At 45.8% G+C, this 15,535-nt stretch overlaps 1 protein-coding gene across 2 annotated transcripts in view; it reads right to left on the bottom strand.

The window, feature by feature from the left end:
* Nucleotides 1-384: 384 nt before the first annotated feature.
* AP3S1 (adaptor related protein complex 3 subunit sigma 1) overlaps nt 385-15,535 on the bottom strand; it is a 164,176-nt gene continuing 149,025 nt past the window's right edge. The window contains exon 6 of one of the 2 annotated variants that reach the window (XM_078675540.1): nt 385-1,088. In XM_078675540.1, coding sequence (XP_078531666.1) covers nt 960-1,088 — 129 coding nt within the window. In that variant the 3' untranslated portion in view covers nt 385-959. Of the gene's footprint in view, nt 1,089-6,080; nt 6,132-15,535 lie in introns of those variants that run through there. The other variant, XM_078675541.1, reaches the window with a different exon arrangement.

Here is a 15,535-nt window from a genome sequence, read left to right as displayed (position 1 = left end):
CCTGTAAAGCACTCTGATACCTGATATCTTTGGGTCTAGTTTGCGCTATATAAACATCTAGATTTTTTGTTTTTTTTAAATAGCCAAGCACCCAAAGGCTAGAAGAAGACAGGAACACAAACATTTCCCAGTTTCCCACATGTTGGCAACTGCAGGATTCACGTTGGGTTGGTTAAAACATTATTAATGCTTAAGACACCAGTGGCAAAGGAAAAATACACTTTTTGGGAGCATCAAATGGGCTTTACCATTGATTTATACCAGCGAAAATGAATGTTTCGCCACATTTTATTTTTATGTTCAAGCAGGATTACTGCATACATCAGCTTAAACCACAGAAGAAAAAAAAAATCGAACAGGTTTATAACAGTAATAAATGCACGAGCCTTTTTACTTTTTTATTTACGCAAGTCATGAAGGAGACATTGAAACAATTTATTGCTGAGGTACAATGGAGTTCAGATACAGATATTTACAAATTCAATCCAGTTAAATTGTACGCTGTTGCACAGGAAAAATAAAGAAGTTTGCTATCGACATAGAATCGTATTATCCCAAGAGGTGCTTGAGACTTGTCAAGGAATGTAATTGCTTTACTAAGTACAGAGCCAAACAACGATCCGAAGACTGCGGATTACACAATGAAAAGACAATCCTTAAATACTGTCTTAGAATACTGTAGAAGTCAGAGGATAGTGACATGCCTCTTGCAGGGCACAGGAATGTCCTTTAGATTCATACTGAAACTACTTAATTTCTTAAAATATATTAAGCAAATCTAAAACAAAACTTCGTTTTCACATTATCATTTTATACAGTGTTCCTTCCGCAGAGTACCTCAACGTTCAACCGGTAGAAAAAGGGAGCTTTCTCATTTTATTTGGTAACGAAACCATTTGTGAATCTGTATTTTAACAATACATATTTTGTATTTTACATTTTACCTGGGAGTAGCCATTTTATTTAAATGAGGGCAGATTTGGCACTTTTATACTGATGTCACCAATGTTAATATTTCGTGGCATCTCGGGAAGGTTCATATTCTTTACTGCTGACACAGCGCGGGCTGGAGCTCCTGCTAAACCAGCCTGTATACAAAGAGAAAAAAAAAGAGAAAAAAGCTCAAGTGAGGAGCTTTGCAACAACACTATACTTGAAGAAGTGATGAGACTACTGGTTGTATTGTTCAAGATCAGATATGTGGTGTTAGGGCTCGGTGTGATTTTAATAAAAAATAAAAAGTAAAACGAGAAAACATTTCACAACACATGCATTATCACCTTAGGAGTAAATATAAGTGAACTCCAATGGACACTATCTGCGAAATTTTTCAGCCAAAAGGGAAACAATCAGAAACAGTAAATGGTGAATAATTTACCTAGGGGTAGTAATGACTGCAAAACAACGAGCTTAACACCTTCAAATAGGATGATGTAGATTTCAAGTTTGAAAGGTAACAACAGTACGCATCACATTAATATTTTGCCTCACATTTATCCCTATTTCTTATGAGCAATCAATAAGAACAAAAAGGGCATACAAAGCATAGTTCTTTCATTATTTTAAGATCTATGTCTGCTGAGCTCAACAGCTCAACAATTTACAACAGAAGGGCAGTAAATAGGGAGGATGGCCCACCCATTCTTGCCATTTTCCGTCCTTGTGTTTGCAAAGAGATGCCATAAGGTCTCCTTCTGAAACAAGGGTTACTTGGTGTTTAAGCTCATCTGAAACTGCCATGTGAAGGTTTCAATTTACTACTCTTGTCTCCAGCAAATCTTCGGGTGATTCATTCATGCATTCAGTGCATGGTCCATGCAAAGGTTTTTTAGTATTAATAATCAGAGTTCTCCCCTATGATCTCCTGATGAGATCTTCAGTTCTAGAAGCGCTCAAAGTTCAATACTTGTCTCAAGTACTATACGCATTCACATAGGCAACGTCAATGACTATCCTATTGCATATCCCCACCGATGTATACATTTTCCTATTGATAGCACTTGTGTTTAAACCATGCACCGTTTCCGTCAGCCTTTCTCTGAAATCTCCATCTTATTGGAGATGAGGGTAAGAGATGGGTTCAATACTTAAATGGGGCCCTGCTGAGGATGTGTAGAGCAGTAACACAACCTTCTGTAGGCTGCTTGTTAGATTTCTTCATAGGCACCCCAAAACTGTCACACCATTGCCATGGAATTGCCATCTTGTGTATTCATTGTGAGGTCTTCCGATTTGATCACCCAAATATACCATTAATGGATGGTAAAATTCAATGTTGCATGAAACATCATATAATAATATGCCCCATCATATAATACGGCCTGAAATACTTGCCCTGCACATTTGTTTATTGTCCCCACGTCTTGGCTGCTTACCACAATCGTTCCAGTTTTGTAAGACAAAACTTACTTTCTGCCCCTTGATTAATGTATTAACTCGATGAGAGATTTTGGTAGTTTCCATTTTCCCAAAACCTGTCAACTCTTCATCCCTTGCAGAGTACTTCACTTAGAACTCATCAAGAGACACAGCAATTTCCAAACCGCGGCATTTCTCATAAACCCTTCCTGCTGATCACCTCCTGGTTGGAGGCATTCTTCATGGCGGCACTATGCTCCCTACCCTGCAGCCTCTCTGTTCTCACGGTGTACTGATGGTCTATTTAACACGTAGGTCAGAAGATTAACTTAAAAACTTTTTGCTTTCAGATTTATTTCAGAAAAAACGTGTCTAGTAAGACCACTTTCAAAGGTTGTTTCAAAAAGAAAGCTCTTGCATTTAGAACAAATTAAACTTCAAATGATGGTCTTGTACATTCTAATAGAAAATTAAAGCAGAAGGCTCTTCCTTACAGTTTAAAAGGAGAGTAAACTATCTAGTGTGTCAGTGGAGAAGCGTGGCTCAGTGGTTAGAGGCGGCAGACCCGGAAGCTGAGATCTGCCGTGGACCAGGGTTCGATTCCCCGCCTTGGCGGGTCTCGGGCTCAAAATTCCACGGACTCGATAATTCTCGCTCCGGTGCCTACTCGACTCACGGGGTCACACTCTGCGACTCTGGGCAATAGCTTGCTTAATCTCCACTACGGCCCCTCGCGGCGGGATGCCTGGCTTTCACCTTGTGAATTCCCTGCCGGGGTATCTCAAAGGGGAATACCAGGACAGGTTCCCTAAGCAAGCGCCTTGAGACCCCTAGGTGATTTGTGCGCTATATAAATCGAAATACATTTACATTTACATTGCTCCACTCAGATAGAATGACAACATTTTAGCCGATTTAAAAAGAGGAGGTAAACTACAAAGTGTTTGCTCTCCAAGACGGATCACAAGAGGAATGCCACGTTATCCCTCGTGGCGCAGCTCTCACTCACCTTCAACTGGAATTAAAATGATAAGTTGGCTGATTTTCCCTGGAAAAGGGGAGAGACCTGAAAACAAGTACCAAGAGGTCCAGGAATGTTGGCGCCAAAGATTAAGACAATGACAAGCGGCCTTTGCCATTCTGTGGCACGCAATGTGAACATTTTAAGAAGAGTGCTTTTGCCTGGGAGGTTTTTTCTGTGGATATCTATGCATCTGGAACAACGGATTGCCGGGACTCTGTACAGAGGTTAATCGCAACGGGGTTTAAAGAAAACTAAAACACTGGCTCCGTTTGAAAGCAGCATGCACAAAGATAGCAAGGATTTCAACAAATACATCACCAGATGTTAAGCTGGCAGGGAAGCACGGTACACAGTGCATCTATGCAGCCAGAATGGTGACTGATTTAAAGAACCATCACGAGAACTTTACTGCACTTCAGCGGACCATGTGTTGGAAGATGTTTTCAGCGTCTTTTAATGTAAGCTATTAAAAAGAAACGCGTCCATCAAAATGAAACATAACCGTTTTAGAAATGTAGCGATTCAATAAGTAGGCTCGTAAAATACTTTTTTAAAAACTGTTTTCTATCTTTGTTTAAATAGAATTGCTGCTGCAACAATCATCAAAGGAAGAATGGATGGAAAAAGGAAATGCCAGAGCACATGCAAATATTGCAAAAACAGAAGGGCAGATTGGGAACTCGGGGACCAATGTCCTTTTAGAGCAACTGGTTGAACATCGTAAGTGGGTTCCAGCAGGACACCAGCCCACAAGTTAGTGAGTTTTAATAAAACCACTGAGTGCAGAACTGGCGATTACTTTACACAGGCAATAGTGCATTGTTTGGACCTACCTGGCACGTTGTTCCTAGCACGGAGCTATTCTATGTTTATAACGTGACAATGAAACTATGGCAGACATCATGAAAACAGTGCGCCTTACTAGAAGGTCAAACCCCACTGCCTGTGCCTGAACATTCACAATAAGTAACTCTGACAGATCCTTTACGTTTAGGAAACTCGAATTCTTCTGCTGATGGCCTAGGTGTGCGCCGATTTCAATCTTTAAATGATTGCCTATAATATTTTACTGTGTCACTGCAATGCGCGTGCCCGGCTGAGCTTCTAGTACCATATGAACAGACTGTCACAAGTGAAAGGATGATGACACATACGATGTTGTACTAAAGGGAATGCAATTGACTCCTATGGATTACTCACAGGGAAAGAAAAGAAAAAAACAATTAAGCATATTCTCACATTAATTTGCTGTACTACGCTTAAATAAGTCACAGTGATGTAATCAGCAATATTTACTTGCCTTCTCACATTACCACTTCACACATTTCTTAACTAATTACCCATTAAGCCACCACACTCTATTAAATGATGGGTCTCAAATGTGCGGCTGCCCATCAACCACTTTCTTTCAACCTTTTCTTTCATACACTGTGATGTTTCAATGCAGATAAACTGAGAGATAAAGGTTAGTTGCACCCGATCATGGGACCCAGCTTTGCTTTGTAAGGATGAAAAGTTGGACCACGATCCGAAATGAGATGCGATGATGTACTGCTTATATGAAACTGAGATACTGATGCACCACATCTATGCAGAACTTATGCAACACCAACAGCACTGTCAACAAGTATGCTATGCAAACGCTACTACCTAAGACGAACATATAAAACTCAAAGCGGTAGGTTCTACAAGCTGGATGGATGGGTGAGATGCAGGGTATTGGAGAATGACCAGACCTACATCTCCCATGAGGATAAATAAATGAACAGAATTAGAGAAAGAAAACAAAATGAAGTCTGGATCTTTTTCAAAATGAGGCCATACGGATAAAAGACTTGTGCAGACAAAATATCAGAATTTCAAGCAAATTGGGCACGAGCGTAGTAATGGATGGGAATGATAGTTTTTTCTCTCATTTGCCAGACCCCAAAAAAATAAAAAATAAAATAAAAGTAAACCGCATAAGTGCAAGCACAACAGAAAAGAGGCGCTGCTCCAATTCTCGTGTTAACAATCCAGCTCCCTTTCCTGGCAATGGCGACTGAGGTGCAGCAGGAGTGAAGACAGGACATGGGAAAGGTAAGGAGGTGGCAAGTGAAGGAAAGAGGGAAAAGGTGCCTACAATGTTTTCTTACACAGTCCACAGTTTACTTTTATCTGTTGCTCTATTCTCAGACCACAGAGAAAAGTATCTGGATTTTAAACAATTAAATGTTAGGATGAAATTCTGAAACAAATTAGTTAACTCATTGGCATTTATTAAGCCAATTGATGTTTGTTTTATTTCTAGTTCAAGAAACATCAGTGACTTTGCACACTGTAGAAATGTCCTAAGCACTGTGATCTCAACATCAGACAGTGAATGAAAGGCTGACAGTGCAAATTCAGGTATACCTTAATTTAGAGTCACTGATCACATGGGATACAACTTGTCCCAGTGTGAAGATTTACATTAGGTCCTTATTCCAAAAATGGGAAATCATACAAACATAAAATAAAATAACGGAACAGAAGAGGTCACCGAAAGCATTAAATTGCATTAGGTGCTAGAGTGAGATAATGCAAACTATAACAGGGGCTGGCATGGATTTAATGGCAAGCTACACCATTTCCAGTCTGGCGTGAATAATTGATTTTCTCGGACATCATTTTGTTTTCCCTTCTTCAAAAGTACACCAAGTACATTTTGTCTTAAAGTCAGCAGTACCTGTGTCTACCTGTCCTGTCTGGGAGACTGAAAGATAAAAGTCTGCAAGAGAGAAGAATGAAGAGAGACAGCTGGAAAGATCAGGAGGGTTGAAAATGCAGATGGATCTCAACATAAGAAGAGTGCGTTTATACCGAGCTTGAAAAACTAAAAATAACCAAACATGACCAATAAAAATAACCATTAATATACAGACATACATTTTTGGTTTCACTGATACATATTTATTTTCATAGTATTTCATGCTGCATGTATGCTAAGAAGTCAGAATTAATATACAAAACATAGAAGTCAAAGGTTTCAAAGTAGAACAATATAATGAACAACTTGCTAAACTTAGTGACGTTTACCCCTTTGGTTCATCAATTTCCCTTTGGTTTAAGTGAGGGTGTATTTTACCGCTTGAAGACGGGGTCCACCACCAAGCCCGGCCTACTAATTAACACATACACTTACCTTCAACCTCCCCAATTAATTTTTTACAGTCTACCATGAGAGCAACATTAACCGGGAGAACATGAAACTGTGCGTGCTAAGGGATGAAACTGCATAAGTCACTCATTGGTATACCCCAAGTACTTACAGTTCCTCGTTCGCGTTGCACTTGAAACAGTTCCCAAGCACTGAACTCAGTCTGAGGTGGTGTTATATATTGGACCGAAATGTTTTCAACTTTTGTTGTACCTGGCAGGGAACAGACCATGCGAGCAAAGGGCTAGTATTTGTACTCTAGCTGGTAGTATGTCAGAAGGGAAGGGACTCCAAATATTCTTCAAAAGCCCCTCCCCCCAATTCTAAAAATGACACTGCCGAAACTTTTACACATTAGTAAGGCCTGCCTGATCAGAACAGTATTTTCGACAATTATGTATTTGATTGCATTTTTAAAACGGTATGAGAACTCCACTACAATGTTTAAATAAGTCTAGACATATTTAAATATTGCCAATTTAATAGAATAATTGTGAAAAATTCTGAGGGGGGCCCATGATTTTATTTTCCTCCACTTGGGGGAGAGGGTGTCAGAGGGGGTGTGGCATTAAAAAGTTGGAAGACCACCGACCTAGAGAGTACAAAAGACTTGGGTGAAGAACCTACCGTTGTGATAGAAAGGTGGTGTTAGGAAATACCGGCACATGAAAGACTATGGCAGCATAAAAAAAACAAGCATTTTAAATGCAATAGGTCTTGCATTCGTGAGAGTTTAAGCTATTGACATTGTAAATGACAATGCCTTTTATTTATGTTTTCAAAAGCAACACACATATAAAAGACATTGTCATTTCTAATACCAATAGTCAAACTCTTCCAAATGCGAGACCACTTTAATGGTGGCCACGCCCCTTTGTTTAGACGCTGCTTGCTGAATTCAGGTTACCATGAGCAGCATGTAATGAAAGGCCAACATTAAAGTGAAAGCGTGGTAAAGGGCGCTTTCAGCCAAAAAAGAAAAACAAATAAATATTCTGTAGCGCAGCCGCTAAAGTGAAAGTGGACCCTGCTGTAAAATAAATAAATAAATAAGCACGGCCACTAAAGTGAAAGTGGACCACGCTGTAAATGAAATAACTAAATAAGTGGGGCCGCTTTAGTTAAAACGGATTGATAATCCAAGAATAAGGGAGATGGTGCTGAAAGAGTAATTGCTGACTTTGTGACTTATTTATCAAAAGTGGTTTGAAAGCATCATGCCACAGCAAGGTAGTTCTGCACTTTCACCATGATTATTTAGCATTTACTGTTTTAACTATATTGCTCTTAGATTTTTTTAAAAAAATATGTTCATCAATAGGGTTCTGCTTAACACAATGTATGTTTGAGCAGCAGTATCAATGAGCTGCCAAAGTCCGCATGTTCAACTTAGGTCAGCAGCTCTTTTTTATATTTTTGAATGGCCCATAAGAACAATTTATTTCATTGGGACACTCTGTGGCGCCTGTGAAATGTAAACGTATAGTGTGATTAAAGAATTTATCTTTAAAAATAGAGAATGGTGACATCCTGTCTCTTTTAACTCTCTACAAAGAGATCTATTTGCATGTGTAAAATATGCTGCGACTGCATATAGAGAAGGCATTTAAACCGGGAAGACAGAAGTCGATGAAACTGTCAGCATCAAAAGCCGAAAACATGTGCTATCCACAAATACTGGTTTCCTACAGCTTGGATTTCACTTCACAAATAAGTGCTAGTGTAGCTTGTAGTGTTGATTGCTCAATTTTACTTCACTGGCCTAAAACGCCTGATTCTGATTTCTAGAAAGAAAGGACGGGGCTTTTATTTGGATTAAATAGAACGACCATGACCCACTAAATGTGACATATGGTCGCAATAGATAGATGCTGGTACTGGACTACAATGGCACATGTGTGTTATTGTATCAATGAAGGCAAGGATTTAAATGGAAAGAGGGTCTTGGGATGAAAGGGGCAGGTCGTCTTTGCCATCCTAGACCAGTGCCAGAATCTACCAGGTTACAGGGCCAGCTCTGACACTATTTAAAACAAGTAAACAGAACACAACGTGCCCGTTTGCCAAACCGACCTACAAAAAGCTTCTCCAGGAAACCGCCTCATAAATCACTCAGTTTATTTATTTTCTAGTTATGAAATATTAGCTTAACTCATAATGCATATTTTTCCTTTACCCTGGAGATGCGCATTATGCCACCTCGGGTTCAAACACCAAAATCAATACACAATTAAATAATGCACATCAGCAGAACACATTGAGTATTATTATACACATAATTCCTTGCTAGTCTGCAAACTGCGATCAGGGTATGTAACTACCTACAATGGCTCTCTCACTGCTGTTTCCCTACTTTCTAAGCGCCGAAGAATAACCTTAAACGAAGAGAAGGCATGTGCTCATCTTTGATATGCTGAGTTACGTGTCATCAATTAAGTAGTAAATGCTCATGTCTCTCTGCCGTTTCCGTACTTTCTAAGCGCAGAGGAATGTCCTTAAACCAACAGAAGGCGTGCACGCATCTTTGAAATGCTGAGTTACGCATCATTTAAGTAGCAACTGCTCATGTAAATGCACTTACCACCCCTCCCAAAAAAGTAAAGAAGTAGTCCCCAAAGAAAAACAAGCATTTACAATGCAACGGTTTCGCCTTTGGAGAAGTTAGAGCTATTGGCATTGTAAATGACAAAATTTGTATTTATATGTTGGTTTTGAAAACAGATAAATAAATGGCATGGTCATTTACATTGCCAATAGCTTAATCTCTCGCAAATGTGAGAACTATTGTACCCTACGGACGAGCTCAGCAGACAGCAATTACTACCACCCACACACACACCCAGAGCCACACACACACACCCAGAGCCACACACACACACCCAGAGCCAGCCACACACACCCAGAGCCAGCCACACACACCCAGAGCCAGCCACACACACCCAGAGCCAGCCACACACACCCAGAGCAAGCCACACCCAGAGCCCCCCCCCACACACACAACCAGAGCAGTCACATACACACACCCACTGGAGCAGTCACACACACACACACACTGGAGCAGTCACACACACACTGGAGCAGTCACATACACACACACACACTCTGGAGCAGTCACATACACACACACACACACACACACTCTGGAGCAGTCACATACACACACACACACACTCTGGAGCAGTCACATAAACACACACCCTGGAGCAGTCACACACACACCCAGGAGCAGTCACACACACACACACACTCTGGAGCAGTCACATGCACGCACACACTGGAGCAGTCACACACGCACACACTCGGGATCAGTCACATACACACACATACCATTTACTAGCCAGCATAAACCTTAGAATTGTAATGATAATGGAGTGCCATCAACGCCTGCGACCTAGGATGCCACTAGAGCAGCGCTAGGGTTGGAGGTGGGGCGGACTTTCCACCTGAATACAACAAACAAAGGGTGGTGTTGCGTGGGGTGAATTTTTGGTTTTAGTCTTTCAAGGACGGCATAATCCTTTGCACTGGCCCAACCCATCAGTCAGGGGGATTTTACTCCTCGACCTTCTCCTGACGATGTCACAAGGCAAAGGGGCGGGCAGGCACACGGACAGCGGGAGGGGGGCGGGCAGGCACACGGACAGTGGGAGGGGGCGGGAACGGGGACACGAACAGCGGGGGGGAGGCCAGGAACGGGAAGACGTGCCTAAATAGGCTGATAATCAAACCCTTCGTGCATCATTTATATTTTTAGGCTTCATTTGTACCTATCTCTAAGGCAGAGACATGTGTAAACAACTGTATACAGAGTGGCATGGTTTGAGTCACTGCAAACCCCTGGCACAGCCACATGCAATCATGAGTCAATGAGTAATATGTGGCATAGAAGCTGGGAATACCATAAGACACATACGTAGGAATAGCTGACACACACAGGCAAACAGCAGTACTTGAGACTTAACATAAAATGGGAGGCACACGGACAGCGGGAGGCACACGGACAGAGGGAGGGGGGCGGGCAGGCACACGGACAGCGGGAGGAGGGCGGGAACAGGGACACGAACAGGGGAGGGGCAGGAACGGGAAGACGTGCCTAAATAGGCTGATAATTAAGCCCTTCGTGCATCATTTATATTTTTAGGCTTCATTTGTACCTATCTCTAAGGCAGAGACATGTGTAAACAACTGTATACAAAGTGGCATGGTTTGAGTCACTGCCACGAACCCAACTGCAGGACGGCCCTTACGGGCAGCATTAGCTCAGCGTGCGCTCTCTCTCACTGGGACCCCGGTTCATGCATCGTTACCGCTCAGTTCTTACCAATGAAGCTGCACAGCGGCGCCTGGAGGAGCCCCATGGCAGAGAAGGAAGGCGCTGTGTCCGGACGGGCTACGCTCTGCTCTAACTCCGCATCCAAAGTAACCCGAGCACAAGCCCAGAGTTTCGGTGGGAGGGTCGCACTCGCAGATGGTTACACCCTGGGGCAGGAGCAAGAACCTCCTCAGGGCTGAATTTTGGAGGACGCAAGAATGTGCCCCGGGTTCACGGACAGCGGGAGGGGGGGGGCGGACAGCGGGAGGGTTAACAGGCTCACGGACAGCGGGAGGGGGGGCGGACAGCTGGAGGATTAACGGGCTCACGGACAGCGGGAGGGGGGGCGGACAGCGGGAGGGTTAACGGGCTCACGGACAGTGGGAGGGGGGCGGGCGGGCACACGGACAGCGGGAGGGGGGACGGAGGAAGGCAGGACAGCAGCAAGCACTCGCCAGAGGTCGGGGCAAATGACCAAATAAAAGGCAGCCAAAAAAATAAAAAATAAACGCCCACCGCCGCACTGACGTGTCCAAAGGGGCCGGATGAGAAAAATTCTCAGAAACGCCCACAAGTCGCCTCGCAGGATGACGGACGCCTCTGTTTGCCAATGGCTAGCGTCCATTTATAGAGCTAGCCAATGGGAAACAGAGGCGGGACGAACATCCATACTGTTAACAAAAGTTTTCGCCTGGGCGGAGCACAGCGTGCTACGGCCAGGCGAAACCTAAAAAATGCCCTGGGCTTTCCTGCTCTCCCTCTATGCTAGTGCACTAGTAGCTGCCATGCGCCAACGCAGGCATGGTGCCTGCATTGCAGGCAAGATTGTTTTTGTGCAGTAAGGAACACCTTCCTGCACAAAAACAATCCTCTGAGGCTTTTTCCTCTTTCTATGTGTGCTGCAGAATGCAAAATATGTAGAAAGACGAAAAAAAACGAGGACGCATAAACATATTTAAACACAGGTCAATCTTAGAAGGAATGCCTTTGTTTTAATCAACTAGTGACATGCAGTGAAAATTATTATTATCATCCTTAATATTGTCATTATTATTATTAATATTAACAATTATAATATTTGTTGTTATTGTCAAACACAACAACCATACTAATAATAACAATACCAACAATAATTATAATAATAATGATCATAATAATCTTCACTGCATTTCACTCTATTTAAAACGCGACATTCCTTTTAAGCTTGACCTGTATTGAACGTGCCTGTACGGAGTAACTCCAGGGGTACCTGCTTCTCCTGTGTGATAGCAGGTAGGACACTGCCTCCCAGTGACGAGGCATTGATCAGCAGCTTGCAAACTATATCCTGGCGCTGTTTTCAAACTGAAGTCATTTCACTGCTTCTGTCTCTGCCTTCCCATCGCAGGCAGCATTGCGCTCGTCTGAAGGTGGTTTCCAGACAGGAGGTTCAGGTAGCTGATGCACCGAAAATACAGAATGCAAAAGACACCCTGTGTGAACTGAACGCAGGGGTCACGCCGGTGTAAAAGCGTCTTTTTATTCCAGTGAAAGAACCAAACACCCAGTACCAAGCAAGAGCTTTGAAGGGATGCACCAGACCCACATTATTTTATTTATTTTAAAAGTTTTATATAGCGCGAGCTCGACCCGTAGGTATCAGAGCGCTTTACATACACACAGTAAACAGCAGAAGGACATTACATTACATAGTAGGCCGGCAGTAAGTAAGCAAACCACAGAGAAAATACAGCATGGGAATAAAAATGTTTACTCTGAAAGAGAGCTGCTGGTGTACACCTCCCCCCCCCTTTCTGGAAGCGAGGGTCTCGCTGCAAGCCATTACCCGGGGCCATTTGTGCTCCTGTAGCACACAGACCATGGGGCCGAGGACTGGGGCAGATGGGCTCTCTGTAGACGGAGCTCTGCGTCGGGTCTCGATGCTCCTGTAATGAGAGGGTCGGAAACAGTGGGGGTTCGAGCTCCCCGCTGTCTGCATGCGCCCCATCATCACCCCCCCCCCCCCAGTTATTACACATCTCTATCCTGCTCCGCCCTAGGTGTGTGGGGCACCCAGTGAGGGCAGCTCTGGCATCCGAGAAAAGCCCTGTAAATGCCAGGACTCTCCCAGCGCTGGAAACGGGAGGAAAGGTAGGGGCGGGGAAGAGTGACTGGGGAGCCCGCAGCTTGAGCTCTGATCACAGAGACCGGGTTTACCTCCACCCCATCCCCCCGAGAGGTATCCGCTCAGCGCCTGCTGTCTGTGGGGCTCTGTGCGCTGCCTCGTGCAGGGGTCTGTAGGGCTCTGTGCTTTGCTGCCTCGTGCAGGGGTGGCGGTGGTGGAGCTGCACTAGGGCTCAACCACAGCTGCTTCTTACAAGCCATGCCACCCCCCTGCGTCACTGCTGCCGCCTCTCCTGCCTCCCCTACGTCACCGCTACCGTCTCGTGCCACCCCTACGTCACCGCTGCCGGCTCGTGCCACCCCCTACGTCACCGCTGCCGTCTCGTGCTTGCTCACAGACGTCCTCAGAGGCTCTGGTAATGAAGAGCACCAGCGCCACACGCAGTGCGCAGACACAACTGAGGAGCGTTGGGTCCCGACCCTCGCACTGCACCGGCCAGAGCATCCTCGCTCCCTGAAACCCAGTGTGTATGGGGCGCAGTGTCGGTGGCAGGCGCCCCCCCTGCTGTGACAGGCGTGGAGGGGGCACAGCTTGTGTTCAGCTAGATCAAAACATTCCAGAAGGGATAGAGTAGGAAAGATGTGTGGGAAATGAGTCCCTTTTCCCTTGAGATAGCACTGGCAGGCTTCAGGGAGCGAGGTTGCGCAGGGGCTTCACCGGTGGACAGGCCGAGGTGCTGCCTTCAGCATAGTGTAACGGAACAACGAGGGATTGGGTGGAAAAGGAACTGAGAGGGACGGGGACATATGGGGGGGGGGGGCATGGGGGTAGAGAGTACAAACGAGGGTGCTTGAGTGAGGGCAACGGAGAGATGCGATGACTTTAAAGCATAATGAAAAGCGGGCAGGATGGAAGAGTGGGGTTGTACAGGCTCTTGGGCGAGATGTAGAGAAGAGGTGAGCGGGCTATGAAAGGGGAAATAGAACAAATAGTTTAAGAGGGGAGAGAAATGCGAACGGGTGGAAGGGGTTAAACATTGTTTAAATACGTCGCAGACCCGCGATGAGGGTGCTAGGACAGGCCACCCGTCCAGGAGGCAGACAGCGGGGTATTCCCGCCAAAGACCAAGGGGTGTGGGGGTGCGGCGGTGGTCAGAAGCGGGGTGCCGGTGAGACCAGGAGTGTTAATTGATAACGTGTGCTGGTGAGAGTAGGGGTGCTTGTGGAGGAATAGTACTACTGAGGGGGGAGCTGCTGGCGGAGGAGGGGTGGTGAGCAGAAGGGGTGCTGAGGAAAGCAATACTCGGGGAAGGGGAGTGCTGGTGAGTGGGCGGGCTCTGTGGGATGGGGGTTACTGGTAAGTAGAAGGGGCTGGAGAGGAAGGGGTGCAGGTGAAAAGAGTGGGTATACGGAGGTACAGGGGTGTTGCTAGGAGGAGAGCTGCTTGGTTAGAATTGCTGGTGTAGGTAGGTGTTAGAATGGGGCGCTAGAAGAGGCGCTCCTCGGAAGTGACAGTAGGTGTGGGGGGGAAGGGGACCTGCAAAAGAGTGCTGGCGAGAGGAGGTTGCTGGAGAGAGGAGAGTGCCTGGGGGAGGGGTGCTGGAGGTGGTGGTAGTGAGAGGAAAGGTTCTCGTAAAAGGGGCGGGCTGTGAGCGCGGCCGGTGTCAGCTCCTTGCCTGAGGTTTCTGACCCCCGCCCGTGTGATATGTCAGGCTGATCCTATCTGGGAGAGCGGGACAGGCAGTCTGTACATCCCAGCGCCAGCTCCAGCGCACCACAGTCCAGCTCCGGTGCAGGCGGAAAGCTGCGAGACCCCAGAGGAGGAGGGAGTAAAGGACCCGGGACAAGGCGGAGACCCCCTGTGAGAAACGCCGAGCGTAGGGCAAGTCCGGTCCTGTCCCTTCCAGGGTCACAACCAGTGCGCGTTGTAAGCTGTGCTCAACACAGAAGCATCCAGTGCTGAGTGCACGCAACATCCCTGACACGCGGAAGCACCCGGCGCGAGCAGCACAGCGTGTGTAACATCTCCGAAGTGAAGAAGTGTCCAGCGTGCACAGTGCAGCGTGTACTGCATCTCAGAAGAATCAAGTGTGCGCAGCGCAGTGCGTGCAACACATGGGAAGTAAGCGCGCGCACACTATGAACAGTGCAGTGGGTGCAACACCTCGGAAGTGCAGGAGTATCCAGTGTGCACGGTATCACCGGCACTTACTCGGAAGTGCTTAGGATCGCGTCTGTGCAGCTGCAGTGCCAGGGGCTCCAGTCCGCTTACTCCCATCTGTGACCTGCATCTCGAGCCCTGGAAGGCGCTCAGAGTCCCGCGTCAGTCCGCACCTCGCCCCTGCTCCTTTGAAGCGCATGGGCTGCATATCTCAGTTCCACCCTGTCTACCCCGCATACTTGCACCTTTAAAGCGCCGAAGGCTCCGGTGCTCCCGGCGTCTCTCAGCCTGTGTATGCAGATGGTTCTGGCGGCGGAGCCTGAGGCTACAGTGTTCCCAGGCTCTCCCAAGGGAGCACCCATCCTCTAGGCACTTTAAGCACCGGGATGCTCCGAAGTT

The sequence above is a fragment of the Lissotriton helveticus genome, chromosome 2_1 (genome assembly GCF_964261635.1).
Source record: "Lissotriton helveticus chromosome 2_1, aLisHel1.1, whole genome shotgun sequence".
Lineage (NCBI taxonomy): Eukaryota > Metazoa > Chordata > Amphibia > Caudata > Salamandridae > Lissotriton > Lissotriton helveticus.
The sequence above is the reverse complement of the archived record's forward strand: the minus strand, read 5'-3'. Positions and strand labels throughout refer to the sequence as shown.